General features: G+C 38.5%; 1 protein-coding gene across 3 annotated transcripts in view; it reads left to right on the forward strand.

Moving 5' to 3' along the window:
• The window catches only part of OTC (ornithine transcarbamylase), a 120,203-nt gene extending 107,526 nt beyond the window's left edge, over positions 1-12,677 (forward strand). For all 3 annotated transcript variants that reach the window (XM_084788997.1, XM_084788996.1, XM_084788995.1), the window contains 4 exons: positions 1,622-1,675; positions 1,769-1,918; positions 4,774-4,911; positions 12,224-12,677. In XM_084788997.1, the coding sequence (XP_084645123.1) occupies positions 1,622-1,675; positions 1,769-1,918; positions 4,774-4,911; positions 12,224-12,283 (402 nt within the window). In that variant the 3' untranslated portion in view covers positions 12,284-12,677. The remainder of the gene's footprint in view (positions 1-1,621; positions 1,676-1,768; positions 1,919-4,773; positions 4,912-12,223) is intronic.
• The last annotated feature ends 768 nt before the right edge of the window (positions 12,678-13,445 follow it).

Genomic DNA, 13,445 nt, shown 5'->3' on the forward strand with positions numbered 1-13,445 from the left:
ATGCCTATGGCAGTGTGTCCCTGAAATCAATGACTGTGGAAAAGGGCAGGGTAGGACAGCAGTAGGGAGAAATTGAGCTATGACTTGAGCCCAACCCACATTCTCAGTTGACCTACATAGCATTTTTTTTTTAATATGGAATGGCCATTTGGATCTGTCTGGGTCTGGTTTTTTTTTTTTATCTTCCTATCAATCACTCCTTGAATATAAGAGGCCCTAGAAGGGTAAGTTTGCTTGAGTGAGATGACCTTCTATAGCTGAGGCAATGTCCAAAGGGGGCAGACAGATAAAGGCCACCTTCTGGCACCACCATAATGACTTGGAGGAGTAAGTAAATCCTTTTAGTCATGATTACTCATAGTGGTGGAGGTGTGAAGGAGATATCAAGGCATGCAATATAAATCCATACTTAAAACATGCAAAAGTTGATTTATAATATATGCTATAAATTGGGAAATAATAATATATGATATAATATATTAATTATATATTTATATGTAATATAATATATAAGTATAATAATTAATTATAATAAAAATATAATAAATGTTATAAACATGGGAAAAGTGGAGGGCATGAGCATGATTGTGCGGTTTGAACTGACACGAGTTCCATATGGAGGCACTGGAGGTAAGGCTAGAGCTCATAAACTGACATTTTCTAATGAAGACACCCAGGAGGAGATATTCAAGGGTGAAAGGATAGGATGGTAGAAAATGGGGCAATGTGTACAGGGACAAGAAGATTGACTTATTCGTGGCAGTATATTGAGAAGAATGAAAGGAGACGGAAACAGGAGATGTATAGGCAGAAAGGCTTGAGATGCTTAATCAGCTTTGACATAGGAAGCAAGCAGTAAACAGGCACACTGTTGTCTACAAAATAGACAAGAGGGTGGGGAAAGGATGTTCATGGAAGTGTGGCAATAGCTTTAGCCAATTTAGCTGCCTGCAGAATGTCCATGAAAGCTGGGATCAGGGTGAGTAAACAAGATACCCAGGTGCAAATTCATTTGATCCTAAGAATGAGTATCTCTTTATGGGCACCTACCTTGCTTGCCTCTCCAAACCATTCTAAACACACGTATAAATGACATTTCAAGGCAAGTCCTACTTTCTTGGAAAAGAATAAGGCAGGAGCCCATCAGTACTTAGCTGGAGTGGCCACAGAGGGCTTTACTGTGGCGTGGTCATTCAAACCGAGACTTCAAAAACTTGTCAATGGAAAGAGTAGGGGAAAGGATGCTAGACAAAAAAGAACCATGTGTGCAAAGGCACAGATAAAAATGCATTAGGTTCCACAATTACCCATATAGCCCTCTTATGCCATTGAAAGGCCAAGGAGAGGTCTGGCATGAGGTTGAAACTACCACGATACGTTTTTGTCTTTATGACTGAGGAAGACAGAGATAGTCCAAAGGACACCATGACAGCTTCAATGTGCTCTCCTGACCATGGATAAGCTACATCTTTTAAGAGAAATGAGAAAGACTATTCTTAGGCTTTGTTTTGTTTTGTTTTAGTACACAGTATATATGTGTTAGATATAAGAGCTATCAAACAGTGCCATGTATAATTAAATATCTAATTACCTAAATAACAGCTAGTTTTTCTTCTTGCAGGGTTATGAGCCAGATCCTAATGTAGTCAAGCTGGCAGAGCAGTTTGCCAAGGAGGTATGCTCTTTGTTTGTAATGTTCTAATTGCCTTTCTGTGTCTTGTACAGTTTTTGTGTTTTTTTTTTAAACTGGCAAACTTCTCTTTGCTAGAACGGTACCAAGTTTTCAATGACAAATGATCCTTTGGAAGCAGCCCGTGGAGGCAATGTATTAATTACGGACACTTGGATAAGCATGGGACAAGAGGAGGAGAAGAAAAAGCGTCTTCAGGCTTTCCAGGGTTACCAGGTTACCATGAAGGTACAAATTGATGCTTCTCTGAAGGTTCACTAATTGCATTCATAAAGACTAGACTCACCTCATGGCTCATTCGCTTTAGGGACAGTCAACTGACCTTTTATACTCTATAGAAGACTCACTGCAGCCCAATAAGATCTCTCTCCTCCCCAAGATTAGCCATCTTCTTTGGGGAAAAAAAAACCACTTACGATAGACAAAGAAATCTGAAACCTGTGCCATAGAGTAAGCTTACCCCCGCCCTTGAACAACAATAGATGTCCCAAAATGTTTTACTCTGTGTAAGTTCAGAGATGTCAGGTTACTTCAGATGCATGCAATTCCTTAAGGGTTTTCCCATAAGAATTGCCCCACAACTGTGCTTGCCGTGTGTGCTCTTGCTTTCCTTTTTTTTTTTTTTTTCTCGAGACAGGGTTTCTCTGTGTAGCCTTGGCTGTCCTGGACTCACTTTGTAGACCAGGCTGGCCTCAAACTCACAGCGATCCACCTGCCTCTGCCTCCCGAGTGCTGGGATTAAAGGCGTGCGCCACCACGCCCGGCTTTCCTTTTCCTTTTCTAATGTCTCTTAAACACATGATAGCTTTGCCAACTGTCCCCAGGGATGCCAAAGAGATGCCCCTTCGATCTAATGCCTTCCAGGAAGGTCAGAAAAGCTGCATCTCAATCTTCACTTCTTTCTTGCTTCCTGCTCTTCCCTCATCTCTTTTCTTTTGCTGTCTGCAATGCTGAACATTGGCTTGGAGCCCAGGGCCTACAGCAAGTAAGGCAAAGACCTCTACTACTGAGCTATACTCCCTCCCCCACCTCACACACACTGTGCTTCAGTCTTGAACAATCATCAGAATGACCTGTGTGGATTGTTATCCTCGGCTGCAAGGCCCCAACCCCAGGGTTTCTGATCCCATGAGTTGTGCATGTAAGAATTTGCCTTCTATCTGATTCCCAGACAGTGCAATTCTGCTGCTTGAGGGCTACACTTTGAGAACCTTTGTTGAAAGCATATCCCAAATGATAGAAGTACACTGGGGTGGAGACAGTGATTACACAAAAGCATGAAACATTGTGAAAAAAAGTAACAGAAATAACTTTCTTTTTATTACATATCAAAGTTTGAAAAACAAAACAAAAATGGCCTCCCTTTACCAAGGTTTAAAACCAACATGTTTATTTATTCTCTCTCTTCCCCTTTTTCTCAACAGTGACTATTTCCACAGCTAACTACTGTTTAACAATGTGTGCTTTTCTCCATACTATTTTTTTACATTTACATATGCTTGCTCACTTACAAGGGTTGGCTTGTTTTTAATCCATGATACTTTAGACATAGTATTCTCACTTGTTTTTTTTTCCTCACTTGACAAAACTTAGATTGTTTTATCAATACATTTAGATATTTTCAGTTTCTTCTAAAAGTGTTTTACTTTCATTTTTATGTGTATGGGTGTTTTGCTTATCACCACAACTCAATTCCAAAGGTGAACTCTATTGGAATATTTTATTCTTTGCAGCTTTGCAGACAGAATTCCAAAGCACAAGTGAGTTATAATTTACACATATTGATATCTTCATCTGTATTTTTAAAAAGCTTAATTTCAACCAGTTCTACAATGAAATCCTTATTCATATTACTACAGAATAAGTCCTTGAAGGAAGAATTATTTTGTGATTTGTTATATACTTGGAAAAAAAAATACAATGATGTTCATCCAAACAGGATAAATAGTACAAAGTTCAAATCTTTCCAGATGCAAAGTATTGTTCTTTCTTCACATACACTCTATTCTCTATTTACATTTTACGTCTTATAAATTGAAGAGAAAATGATATCTTGTGATTTCTAAAATTTGCCTTGTTGCTGATTACACTAAGCGTTTTTCATAATGATTCGGCATTCCATTTCTATGCCTTTAAGGTGCTATCCTATCTTTACTTGGTCTCTATCCCTCCCCTTTTATCACTGGCTGTAAGAGCTTTTTATTCACCATGTTTAATCTTTTCTCACATATGTTTCAAATATTTGGTTGAGCTATTTTAACTTACCTATGGTTTGCCTCATGCTTGCTGTGGGTGATTTTCTGGTGCCAGTACTGCAGGCTTGAAGAAGAATAATTTTAGTGACATATGACAGGTATAAATGCTACCTCCTTCCCGTCTCATTTGCCAGTACTTTAGCAGCTCAATTATTCTCAACTTAGAAGTGAAATAAAATTTCAGTACAAAGGCAGTAATTTTGAGGTTAAAAAAAAGTATGAGGCAATATAGTTTTAAATCTGTATGTGAAAAATGGAAATGGATGGCGGAATGTTACTTTGGGGAATTAACTGCAGGTGAAAATTGAGAGTGGTACCACATTTGCATTTGGAAGAAAATAACTAGTACCAAGTGCTCTGAATCCTTTTCATTGTACTCCTACCTCACTGCTTTCTTTGAAATTGTTTTAATTTGTGACAAAGTATGCTTCAAATGCTAAAACTCATAATTTAAAGGAAAAAAAGCTCAAAATGTAATAATGTAACTTCTTTGTATATTAGCAACTTTTGCTATCGACTACATATCAGGAAAGCTCTTTACTATAATGACCATTATCCCACTAAGACAGAATACCAGAAAAGTGAATTCCTGATTTAATTTGGAGTGATGTTCTCCCAAATTTAAAAGACTGACTACCAAATTCTATAGGTTGAATGAATTAGTGCACTGTCCTTGGTTTCTTCAACCAAAAACTTCCCTCTGCCCCTTTGTCTTGTAGTGATACAATATGCCAGGACAAATGTATCATTAAATACTGAAGAACGTCTATATTACTGCCACAAATAAGAGCTAATACTCAAAATGTGATCTTATCCCCATCTCCTTAGACGGCTAAAGTTGCTGCATCTGACTGGACATTTTTACACTGCTTGCCTAGAAAGCCAGAAGAAGTGGATGATGAGGTGTTTTATTCTCCACGATCCTTAGTGTTTCCAGAGGCAGAAAATAGAAAATGGACAATCATGGTGAGAAAGAAGTGTGGGATGCGGGTTGGTGGAAGGGCAAATATACTCCAAGTGTACTTCCAACTTGGCAATTCATGCTTTGGGGTAATGAATAAGCACCCACGGTTATTCAAGCATACTGAGTGCTCTTATGACATTTATTTTTAATTTAAATTTATAGTTTATTCATTTTTGAGTGTGCAGAGAGGGGTGTGACACGTTTAACAAGGCATACAATTGGAAATAGGAGGAATTTGTTTTTTACAGGTGTCAGTTTTTTGCTTTCACCATTTAGGTCCTGAGGTCAAACTCAGGTCCTCAGGTTTTGTGGAAAGTAGTCTTTACCTGCTAAGCCATTTTGCATATCTGGTATCTAATTTTGTCCATAAAGGTCAACAACAAGTGTTTCTTATTAGCATGCACAAGATATTTTAATGAAGTAAAATTGATCCTCTTCCAAATTCATCGAATAATGAAAACTTTTATTGCCATAAGAAGTAGCTACTATTATTCACCAACTGTTACATGTATAGAATTTTTATTTTTTAAAACTGTCTGTGTTCACTGAAACTCCTAATTCAGTGCCTGGTATAAAATGGGCATTCAAAAAATATCATTTCCTTCTTCCCTTCTTTTCCATTTTTCATTCTTTTTCTGGATACCATAACCAATTAACTGTAGTTCTGTTTGAATTTAGCCATATGTGTTAATAATCATAGAACATTTCCAAAAATTATGGCAAACCTTACTTCAGACATTATTAGTCCCTTTCAGATGAAGCCATTGGTCTTTATCACTGATACGCTAAGAACTATTAACCTTCAGATGCTTTGCAACATTCACTGGGAAATGTCTATGGAAAAGTGAATACACATATGCTATAAGTTAACGTTTCCATTTTTGAGCAATTTATCTGATCTCAATGATAGTACTAGCAGAGTCGTACTTGCAAACAACAGACTCTAGCCTAGGTGGATAGATGGAAAGAGGCTAATTAATAGACATTACAAATCTTTGGGAAAAGGGAAACAGTGAATCATTATGGAGCACCACATAGCAAGGACAATACAGGCAGGAAAATTACAGCAAACCACTGTGGATGTTTTATAGCCAGAAAAACTAAAAATACAACTTCCCACAGCCTAGTAGCTAGGGCTGCTGAAATTAGATGCACAAGCTGAACCAGATACCTCAACCTGTGCGTGCAACAGAAGATTCAATCTCTCAGAGATTGGTTCCTATTGCATGTTGTTCACTTGTATATCTAATACTTCAGTAGATGAAACTTATTGCCATTCCTGTACTAAGGTTTCAAGGAAGTCTGGGAAATGTTGTATTAACTTCTAATCACCATAGTACAGTAAACTAAGTTGGGATGTACTGTCTTCTAATTCTTTATTTATCCATCACTGAGAATGGGATGGCTGCAAACATTAAATAATACATGAAAAGTTTAGTATAGTGCCTAATGTATTATAAATATTACCATAGTTAGCATCGTCATTATTTTCGTCAGGGTTGATCTGATACAATGAACAGCAGAACACTAATTTGTGCTAAAACTGCAATTGCTCTGTCACCCGGTCTAGTCTCTGAATATTTAATGTTTCTTTCAGTATTTTGTCAAGTGAGAGTTTGGATTTGCTAGTTCTGTGAAGGGGCTTGAGAGTTGGTATTCTTAAAGAGAACCTAGATAATTCAAGTGCCATTGCCTTTGGACCACATTTTTTTGAGTATTAAAGCTCAAGATGAGGAAAATAGAAAAATGGAAGCTCTTCAAAATCACCTTAGGAAGAGACATAGTAAAATTCCCCTTCACAACTCTATTTTTTTACCACAGGGCAACTGACGTTCCAAAGATGATCCAAGTAAATCTTTTAAGGAAGGTTGTAGAAATACTAGGGCAAATTCTTTAAAATATTCTAAATTCTCAAATATGGAGATAGTCTATATCTCTGAAATTTTTAAAAATAGTTTATTTGCTTCATTAGTGTGACGGTATCATTCCTTTGGAACTGGAGTTACAGACAGTTGTGAGCTGCTATGTGGGTACTGGGACTTGAACCTGGGTCCTTTTCAGAAGAGCAAGACAGTGCTCTTAACCACTGGGCCATCTCTCCAGGACCTATTTCTGAAATTGTAAAGCATATTATCCAACATGTGTAAGTTCTGTTTACTTCCAAACAACTGTATAATATACTGATGTAGTTAAAATGTTTACAGGAATGTACGTTCACACAGCGAACTTCTCCAGCCCACTTTATCCATCTAGGCCTTACCATTCTCTCCCCAGCACCATTGCATTGGAATACTCTCATTGGGAAAAGATTTATCTTAATGAAATCTAGAAAGTAGGGCCATGGTAAAATGAACATAGAGAATCATAGAATGCAGAACTGCCTCAATACAAGCCATTTGTGTTGTCTTGGATAAGTTGTCCCAATCCTCTCACCCATAAAATGAACACACTGAGTCATAGAGATTACAATTGAGGCTTACTTTGATTCAGGTCATTAAAGCTACTTTGTGTGTCTGTCTGTAGCGTAGAACAGAAAGAGGGGCATAACTGATTAATTAACATTCTTGGCATGAATACTGAAAAGGTGTTGGTCCATGGCTGGACTCCTGGTGCCTGACCTGGGAAATCTGGAGGTCCCTTGGAGATCAGTCCACTTCAGCCCCATGAGTTGAGTTTCTAAACTTTGTCAAGTTCTCTGCCAGGCACTGAGGGATTTAAAATGAAAATACAAAAGAATAATACACAGCCCTCACATAGCCTGTTACAGTATCTAAATGCAGAACATTTTCAAGCAGGATGAGACCTCGGAAGTCTTCTAGTCTGCATTCCTATTTTATAGGCAATAAAATTATTCTTTGCTTGTTAAGAATGGCCTTTAGATTTAGCACCACTGTGATTTTTTTTCAGGATGCTCTAAATGGACAATACCATACCAAACAGGAGCCATTAGGTACACATAGATATTAAAATTTATATTAAATTTTAATAAATTGAAGATTCAGTTCCTTGGTTGAACTAACCTCAAACCCCACATTAAGTGTTCAATACTGTCCGTAGCTAGTGGCTATCACATTAGACAGCACAGGCAATGTGTTTTCACCACTGCAGACGGTTCTATTGAACAGCACTACTCCAGAGAATGAGTTTCTATTATATGGCTTCATTTAAAAGCAGGATGGATGGAAAATGGAAAGATACTACCTGTCTTCCACATCTGAGGTTCATACAATGACTATTGTAGGCTCCTAGAATATAGAACCTATTCCTAACCTGGATAAGACCTTTAAAGGATAAGTGTGCTCTTACAGTTCTTTTGTACTTTCCCACAGATGCATTCCCAATAGTATTGTGAACACAGCATTCTGTGCACAGTGCACAGAGCTTTAGACTCTTTTACTTAAAAACAGAAACAAAAGGCACCCTTTCCTCTCCAGAAAGTTGGGTTTTGTATTTTTCCGTGATTAGTAAGAAAGTAATATTTACAAAACTCCTAGTATATTTTTCCTTTACATTTTTTAAGCCCATGGTACTAAAGCAACTTAAAGAGACTCTTTTAAAAAATTCTATAATTGTGCTGAGAGTGGGATGGAAGAATGGGGGGAATGGAAGGACCCAGAGGGTCCAGGAGCCCCACAAGGAGACCATCAAGGCCAGGGGATCTGGACCTAGGGGGGCCTGCACAAACTGTTTTTCCAACCAAGGACAATGCATACAGTGAACCTAGATCCCGTATTCAGATCTAGCCAATGGACAGCTCTTTCTCCATGTCGGGAGAGCAGGGACTGTCTCTGACATGAACTCTGGCACTCCCTATTTGATCACTTCCCCTTGGTGAGGAGGCCTGGTGGCACACAGAGGAAGGGGAAGCAGGCTCTCTAGATGAGACCTGATAGGCTGTGGTCATATGGTGGGGAAGGAGATCCCCTTCTGTCAGAGGTCTACGGGAGGGGAATAAGGCAGAAAAGGGAGGGAGGGTGGGAACAGGAAGATGCAAGTGAGGGGATAACAATTGGGATGTAATCTGAATAAATTATAATAAACTAAATTTAAAAAAATACTATTCAGCTATTAAAAACAAGGATTTCCCAAAATTTGCGGATAAATGGATTGAGCTAGAAATGATCATGAGTGAGTTAACCCAGAAGCAGAAAGACTCAAATGGTATATACTCACTTATATCTGCATACTAGCCTAAGGGGCATGTCTCACGAAAGCCTTCACTTACCAGGAAACTGGGACAGAGGGGAGGACATCCTACTGGGACTCTAGATGAGAGAAGCACGGGAGAATAGCAAAGTAGAAGGATCCAGAGGGTCCTAGAAACCTACAAGTAGAACATTATGATAGGCAGATTTGGGCCCAGGGGTCCCGCTCAAACTAAGGCACCAGCCAAGGACAATACAGGCGGTAAACTTTAAACCCCTACCCAGATCTAGCCAATGAACAGAACATTCTCCACAGTTGAGTGGAGAGTGGGAGATGACTTTCTCGTGTACTCTGGTGCCTCACATTTGACCATGTCCCCTGGAGGGGGAGACTTGTGGCACTCAGAGGAAGGACAGCAGGTTACCATGAAGAGACTTGATACCCTATGAGCATATACAGGGGGAGGAGGTCCCCCTTAGGAACAGTCATAGGGGAGGAGAATAAGGGGAAAATGGGAGGGAGGGAAGAATGGGAGGATACAAGGGATGGGATAACCATTGAGATGTAACAAGAATAAATTAATAAAAAAAGGAAAAAAATTCTATTCTTAAGCAGGGCAGTGTTGGCACACACTTGTAATGCCAGCACTCAGGAGGCAGAGGCAGACAGATCTTTGAGTTTGAGGGCAGCCTGCTCTACAGAGGGAGCTCCAAAACAGCCAGGGCTAAAGAGAGAAACCCTGTCTTGGAAAACAAAGCAAAACAAAATTAGTTAATTAAACTAAAATAAAATTCTATGCTTAAAAGCGGTGTTATCTGGATGGTCTGGAAGTATGTAACACCTTTTCAAATACAGTTCATAGTACTCAAATCATCCCCTTCTCTCTAAGCTATGATTGCCATATAAAATGCAGTATGCCCCATTAAATTGCAATTTCCTATAAACTATGAAAATGTTAATATAAGTATATTCCACACTCCATTTAGAACATACTTACAGTAAAAAATAGTATCATTTAGATGATATCTCTATGTAAGTATAAATCATAATTTGACTCTATCTGGCAACACCGTCCATTTCTAGATATTTTGTTTTGTTTTGTGAAGATAAACCTGACATGTTGTATGACTGAGCAATAAAGGAAACCAGAGATGCAGACCTCTAACCTCCTGCAATAGCTTCAAAGGTTTTACCTATTAGACATTTTTATCCTGGAATGTCCTCTGTGGGTACTTCTTATCAACACCTTGCTTTACCAAGGCCTCCCTAGGCTGTCTACTCTCCAGCATCCTTCTAACCACTTTAAAATTTTATTGTCTAGAAGTAGCACCTTGCGTTTTTGTTTCTTTGTCTATTACTTGACCTCACACTGAAAGAAAATGATCATCCCTAAGAGCCTTGTCTGTGAAGTTGTGCATTGTGCCTAAAAGAGGGCTTGCATCATACCTTGAAATATGTGTTCAATTTTTTTCCTACTCTAAAGGCAGTATAGGATACTAGGTTTGGGAATGTAGGCTTGGAAAAACTGGGTTTAAATTTGGTCCTCTGATCTTGGGACACTATCTTAACTTCATTTGACCAAATTTGATCACATGAAAAAAGACTAAAACAGAAACAGGTTCAAATGGACTTGAGGACTTAATGAGATAAGAGTCATCTGAGGTCAGAGTCCCAGGACAAGCAAGTGCACATCCACTTTTTACTATCCCCTATTCAGAAGACTTGTACCTCATCTGTATTGTTTACATCTCATATCTCTTACCACCTTATCCAATAGAAAAGGGTTTTAAAGTGGTATGATGCACAGGACCACTCAGCACAGGCTAGCTCTTTAAAAGTACTTTCAAGGGGCTGCAGACATTGTGCCACAGTTAGGGAGGTATACTGCTTTAGCAGAGGACCGTTCCCAGCATCCACAAATGGAAGCTGATAACCACCTGCTAACTTCAGCTCCAGGGGATCCAGAGTTGTCCTCTGGATTTGGTGGGCATCTTCATATACCTACACAGAGATGCACACATATGGACACAATTAAAATAAAGTGAATTTAAAGCATATTCAATGAACTTCTTTGAAATACAACACAGTGTTTCTGCTGTAGCCTGAGGAGGCTTGTACAGGATACCTGCTTGACGTGCAAGAGAATCTGCATCTTAAGAGTAGAACTGAGCTGGGTATGGTGGCGCACACCTTTAATCCCAGGACTCGGGGAGGCTTAGGCAGGCAGATCGCTGTGAGTTCAAGGCCAACCTGGTCTACAAAATGAGTCCAGGACAGCCAAGGCTACACAGAGAAACCCTGCCTCAAAAAAGGAGTAGAATTTAGGGTTAAACCCGTTTCTGCACAATCTGTCCTTTCATTTCTAAGTGATAATGAAAGGAACCACCTTAAGGGGTCATTTCATTAAGTAAGATAACATGTGAAAGTTTGTTTCCACCTTGCCCAATTATTTAGCCTAGTGGAGGGCAACTATTTTTGACTGACACATAATTATGGTATTTAGTATACTGACAAGTACTAAAATGAGCATTCGTATATGTATGGTCACTCTTGTTGCTTCTGATAATATTTCTACTGTCCATACCATGGATATTCGGAAGAGTAAACGTGACAGTAACTACTTGTGGTTGACAGTCCAAGGCCAAATTACTCTTGTCTGTAAAGTTAATCCTCTTCTATAGAAGACAAATATTCAGAGAGCAGGCATTATTCATTTCATTAGCCCGAATACTTTTCATTCATTACTTAACATATGGCTTCTCCCAATTCTCTAGGTTCCAAGTGGCCAAACCACAGAGTACACAAGAGGAACTGGGATAGGAGGGATTCCATTGGTCTAGAAGCAGCCAATACCCATGTTCCAACTAATGGCTGGAAAACCTAATCATTATAAGCACTGTGGCATCACATTTCAAGTCTCTGACCTGGAATGGATCTTCAGTAACCATGGTGTTTCTGCATGTATTTGGGTCTGTCTAATCCCTCAGGACCATCCTTTATCCAAACAAAAATAAACATTAGTTGAGACCTGCTCCCTTATCATTTCCTTGGGAAAACACATATTAGTTTTATGCTTGAAAAGTTGAAAACTAATTCTCTTGGTTTATGTCCCAAGGCAGACCATTGCTAATGCTTTTCCATTTGTTTCTCTTTCTTCTGTCATCCCAGGCTGTTATGGTATCTCTGCTGACAGACTACTCGCCTATGCTCCAGAAGCCAAAGTTCTGATGCCGTGATGTGTGTTGAGAGAGACAGACAGAGAGAGAAAAGCTCTTTAAGCAATGGCATAAGTCAGCTTGTGGGGAGAAGAATTTAAAATTATAAATGCATCCCTAGTAAATGGTATGAGTAGTGTCTGTTATTGCTTTGTCATTGTGAGACTTTCTTGAAGGTTCTAGTTGAAGTGCCAAGGCACTTTCTTATCCTACTTTACTTGGCTTAAACACTCTCTTCAAGTCACAACTTCTGAACTACATTTGAGTCTCATATTAATTACCATACACATTTCCTTCTGCTAAACACTGAACACTCTGCTTGCAATGAATACTGTCTAAGTCATTAAATGTAATCTGTACTTATTGCCTTAATAAATGATTATCTGCACTCATTTATAAATAAATATTTGACAGACAGTCAACTGCTGGTAAGTCTGTAGGTTCTGTTCATGGGCCTTAAGATCAATGAGGAAATCAAATGATATACATCCTGCAAAGAGAGTACAATTTTTAGGCCAATGAGGAAGATGAGTAGTCACAGAGATCATGTTATTGTTTAAAAATAACAACTTTCCCATACTGAAGTATCTTTCCAATCATCTATGGAAAGATGGGAGGCCTTCAAGTGCATACATCTCTCTATGTATTGATTACTTCACGTTGCAAGTGGAAAGAAGCTCTCTAACATATGGTAAAGCTGTGGGTACCCATCCAGGAACATAGGTCCATTAGAGAATGGCATTGTCCTTAATTCCTATTTTTCCAAGTAGGAACAAGTTGATTTTTTCACCTCAGTGGTTATCACAAATATACTCATACCACACATTGATTGTTTCCATAAATCTACTATTTGCCAAATTTTAGCTTGTCTTTTTCTCGCTATCTGGGATCGTCATAGTTGTAGTAGAACTCCTTTGTGGATGACCAACTTTTCTGTCATCAAATGACAATGATATGATTTTAAATATTTTTAGTTGAAATTTTAAATAACATAGGTGATTGTTCTTAAAAATAACACATTTTACACATGACCAAATAATTTAATTTAATTTATGTTCCACCTCTATTAAAAAAAATGTTTTCAGTCTGGTCAACTGATATCCTTTAACAGACATTAATAACTTAAATGAGTAAGCAAGAGATGAATAAAAATTAGATTTACAATGAAGATACAA

Source organism: Acomys minous, assembly GCF_964271855.1.
Source record: "Acomys minous genome assembly, chromosome: 7".
Taxonomy (NCBI): Eukaryota; Metazoa; Chordata; class Mammalia; order Rodentia; family Muridae; genus Acomys; species Acomys minous.